This window comes from Gavialis gangeticus, unplaced genomic scaffold (assembly GCF_001723915.1).
Source record: "Gavialis gangeticus isolate Ggan-Ray unplaced genomic scaffold, GavGan_comp1, whole genome shotgun sequence".
Classification (NCBI taxonomy): Eukaryota; Metazoa; Chordata; order Crocodylia; family Gavialidae; genus Gavialis; species Gavialis gangeticus.
The window spans coordinates 17,294,232-17,298,864 of record NW_017729016.1 but is presented as its reverse complement, the minus strand read 5'-3'; the positions used below and the strand labels follow the sequence as shown (position 1 = coordinate 17,298,864).

The following is a 4,633-nucleotide window of genomic DNA, read 5'->3' as shown; positions in this document are numbered from 1 at the left end:
CCCCGAGTGCGGGTGGGGGGGACCCAAGCTGGACTTCTGCCAGCCTGCAAGGGAAAACCCACGGTTTCCCACGTTTTTCTCCTTTTAAAGGAGAATCCATTTTTAAAGTTTGTTCACCACCCTTTCATATATTCTTGCGACCCCACTTTTGGGTCAACACCCATGGGTTGAGAAACACTGCTCTAGGCCAGCCGTTCCCAATCTGTGGTACAGGTACCACCAGTAGTACGTGGACTACCTGTCAGTGGTTATGCATTAACAGATTTATTATAAGTACATTATATGACAAAAATTTGCTGGTGGTACTTAAGGTTGAACTGAAAATACTTGCTGGTGGTATGTTAGGTTGTATTGTTTTAAATTGCTGGTGTGCAGTCTGTCAGAGTTTGGCCAGCTCCTGAGCTGCCATTCCTCCATTTTCTTCCTTCTGTGTAAAGATGCTTTTCCGACAGAGGCATAGCTTGGCTTTGGGCCACTGCGGAAACCTGCAAGAGCAAATCTACACTGACTACAGAGCAGAATATGAGAGCCCCTCAGGGCTGTGTCACTTGTTCTCCAGTTGTTTGCCTCATTGTGCAACTTCAGGAAATTACTAGGGCTGTGCGAAATTTTTGCCAAGTTTTTCTTTCGAAGCTGTTTCAAGCTCGAAACGGTGAATTGACATGAAACAAAAAGCACCAAAGCAGCTTTGAAATGAAATGAGGGTACTCAAAACATTTCGAGTTTCAAAGCAGCTCAGTGGTGGGAGGCTGGGCTGAGCTCCGTGGACCCAGTTATGGGCATGGGCTGTGCCTAGCACCAGTCCCAGGCAGCAGCCTCCTGTCATCCGGCACAGATCTGGGGACCCGCACCCCTGGGTGGAGTCTGGCACAGCCCCACAGCCCTCCCGGGGGTGTGAGCCCCCGCATCCGCGTGTCAGACAACAGGAGGCTGTCACTGCCAGCAAATTTTGTTTTTAGGACTTCGAGGTGTAGTTTCTGAGAAACCTCTGCACCTATCTCCTTGAAACGTGGCAGGCTTTATGCCCGCAGAAGGGGCATCCCTGCAATTGGCATCTGAATCAGGCAACAAATGACAACGTTTTAAGCATTTTCATGATTCCCCATTATAGCCTATGGGCAAAACATCGAAACAAGTTGAAACACGAAACAGTTTTGACGCAATAAAACGGGACAGTGCTTCAAAACTAAATGAAACACTGTCCCTTTGAAATGGCAAAACAGAAGCTGAAACAAAATGATGGTGTTTTGCACAGCCCTAGAAATTACCCAGTACCTCCAATGAGTGCTGGTGATGCTCAAAGCCAACGGAGTCTGGATGAGTAGGGGGACAGCCAGTCCTTTTGACTTGCTACTGCGCCAGTCAAGTGAGGTTTTCAGATTTATGTGCATCCTTTCTCTTATCTGCTGCCTCAGCCACTTTAGACCTGAATTACTCAAACCAGGTATTCTCATTTTTCATTCCTGTAACTTTACATCAGAAATGCAAAAATCTGGGAACTGAAGTAAAGAACTTCAACATTTTTCATAAATCCCAGCTGCTCCTGCTGGCTCCTTATGCCCTCACATAACTCACTGGGCTGAGCTCAGTGCTGCTTGTTTTGGCACTGGACCTAGTCCACCAGCAAGATAGGCAGTCAGTTAAGATACATCCCTGCCTGTGACAGACAGCTGGCTTTCTGATTTCTCCCCACCCCCTGTTTACTTGCAGTAAGTGGCCTACTAACCCAAGAACTGTACTAGATGCCCTGGATGTAACCAGGTTTGCATTCAGTGTGGCGGGGTGCAAAGGAATTCCTGAAATGCTGCTGCTGTTCTGAGCATGTGGATTTTTTCCTCTCTTGCAGCGCTTCAAATGCTCGGTGTACAGGCGATACAATGACTTTGTCGTGTTTCACGAGATGCTGCTTCAGAAATTTCCATATCGTATGGTTCCGGCACTTCCACCGAAGAGAATGCTGGGAGGTAAATAATGTAATGTCTTGGTGACTGTGGAGGGTATGGTGACAGCTGGAAAAGAGCACTGTATTTGCCTCTTCTACTCAGGTTGTAAAGCAGTACTTGCACTGCAGTGTAGATGAAGGGGAGCAGGGGGAAGGGTCCAGTATTGCACTGTGGGAAATAAGATCTTAAGAATAATAAGACCTTTTAATATATAACCTGTACTTGGAGAATCGCCATTAAGTCTTAATGGTGATTCTCCAAGTGCAAGTTAAGTATCCTGCGAACTTTCTAAAAAGAGTTATAGATAGCCCTAGAGAAGAATAGAGTTTTTACCCAGTCAAATCCCATGGTGTTGACAGACATTGAATGTGGCTACTGTACCATTGAACTGGTTTAGTGTGTGCTGTAGCACATTTTCTTATGTGCTTTGAATTTGAAAGGAGCTTTGGAAACCCTGTATCTCTCTCCTGTGGCAGGAAAACTGGTGGAGAGAGATTTATTTTTATATTAAAAGGTTTAAACACTCCAGAAGAAATGAGTGTACAGACAATTTTTGACATTTCCCCCCTCCATATCACCTCCCAGAGCTCGTCTTATTCCAGTTCTGTATTCAGACTTGTGACCTTCAGCGTACATAAGTAAACAAGTGTAGAGTCTTGACGTAGACGGCTTCTCTGGGTCACTGAATGTTACAGTGTCCTTTCAGGGCCTGGATGTATGACACGTTTGTAGCTGGCTGTGGGGGAAAAAAAAAAAAGCCCCATCAGAAACATACTTCTTTTTTTCTGCTTTCCTGAAATCGGCTATCTTGGGAGTAGTTTCTTTTATCCTTTGCTTTTCCTTAAAAGCAGCTTGTTGGTCTTTCATTCAAATCAGAATATTAGTTTGTTCAAGTGGGGCGGATGGGTGAAGGATGGGATTCAACACTGACAAGTGCAAGGTGCTGCATCTGGGGAGGAAGAGCCAGCACCATACCTACAGGCTGGGGAACTCCCTTCTCGTCAGTGCAGAGGGAGAAAAGGATCTTGGAGTCATCATTGATGCCAAGATAAGCATGGGCCAGCAGTGTGGGGACGCGGTCAGGAAGGCCAACCGTACCTTGTCATGCATCCACAGATGCATCTCAAGCAGGTCCAAGGAGGTGATCCTCTCCCCCTCTATGCGGCACTGGTCAGGCTGCAGCTGGAGTACTGCGTCCAGTTCTGGGCGCCGCGCTTCAGGAGGGATGTGGACAACATGGAGAGGGTCCAGAGGAGGCCACCCACGTGGTCAGGGGGCAGCAGGACAGGCCCTACGAGGAGAGGCTACAGGACCTGAACCTGTTCAGCCCCCACAAGAGGAGGCTGAGGGGGGATCTAGTGGCCTGTTACAAACTAGTTCGAGGGGACCAGCAGGCACTGGGGGAGTCCCTGTTCCCCCAAGCACTACCAGGAGTGACCAGGAATAATGGTCACAAGCTGGCAGAGGGTAGATTCAGACTAGACATCAGGAGGCGTGAGTTCATGGTCAGGGCGGCTAGGATCTGGAACCAACTTCCAAGAGAAGTGGTGCTGGCTTCTACCCTGGGGGTCTTTAAGAGGAGGCTGGATGAACACCTTGCTGGGGTCATTTGACCCCAGTACTCTTTTCTGCCATGGCAGGGGGTCGGACACGAAGATCTGCTCAGGTCACTTCCGACCCTACTAACTCCAAAACTATATCTAAGTACATAGTAACCATTAGAGTATGAAACCAGTGAATTATCCCAAGACAGAGTGCATATCAAAGCTGTTTTGGATAACTTTTTCTGTAATCTGAAATATTGATGCAGTGTTAAATTCTTGTTGTTAAAAATATGAGAAAACAGTGGATTTTTTTTCCCAATTGAGTCTTGTTCTTCAGCAGATAAGGCAGAAACAAGCCTTTTGCTGTCTTGTCTTGTCTTGTATCCATATTACTAAGCTCAGTGCTTCACAATGAATTAGACTCCTCGAGAGAAATCTATATCTTGCATCATAGAAAAGAAACGGTGAAGGGCGCAGGAGTAGAGAGTTTTAGTGACTCAGACCTGGCAGCATGCCTGCTGCAGTGACTCCGACAGCTTCTCTTCTAATTGGAGAATGCAAGATGCCGGAGGTGTGCGCTCTTTTTCTTTTTTTTGTTATTTTTTTAAATTTTGCTGTTCATGTTTCCAAGAGAGCAGTGCTCTCTGCAAGAATGTACAGACTGATAGTTGAAAATAATTCTGGTAAGAAAAATGACCTGCTTTGGTTTATTTTGGTGGAGACTTGACTCTGAAACCTAGTAGCTCACACTGGTAATGTTAAGTAATGATGCTATTTTGTCACTAATTCTTTTTCTTATATATTTATAGATATAAGATTTAACCAGTGAGGTCAGAAGTTGAAGAAGTTAGGGTTGCAAGACCCCAATCTTTTTGTCCATTCCCATGTTACTACTGCAGATTATTCCCAATTTAAAATGAGACTGTTCTGTAGTTTGAGATCTCCTGGCAGAAGATTGTTGTTGTTTCTACATCTTCCTTTTCTCAAATTAATCCGTGGCTCTGAGCGCCCTTAAGAAAGGAGGCAGGAGCAGCAGCTGGATGAATGAGCCAGAAATGGCCCATGTCCTTACCCAGTGACTTTTATAGAGCAGCTGAAGAGTTGGCATTACATTAAAAATAATAATAGACCCCCCCCCCCCCCCCC

General features: G+C 46.0%; 1 protein-coding gene across 2 annotated transcripts in view; it reads left to right on the top strand.

Moving 5' to 3' along the window:
* The window catches only part of SNX8 (sorting nexin 8), a 22,544-nt gene that overhangs the window by 2,969 nt on the left and 14,942 nt on the right, over window positions 1–4,633 (top strand). For both annotated transcript variants that reach the window (XM_019512956.1, XM_019512953.1), the window contains exon 3: window positions 1,847–1,964. In XM_019512956.1, the coding sequence (XP_019368501.1) occupies window positions 1,847–1,964 (118 nt within the window). The remainder of the gene's footprint in view (window positions 1–1,846; window positions 1,965–4,633) is intronic.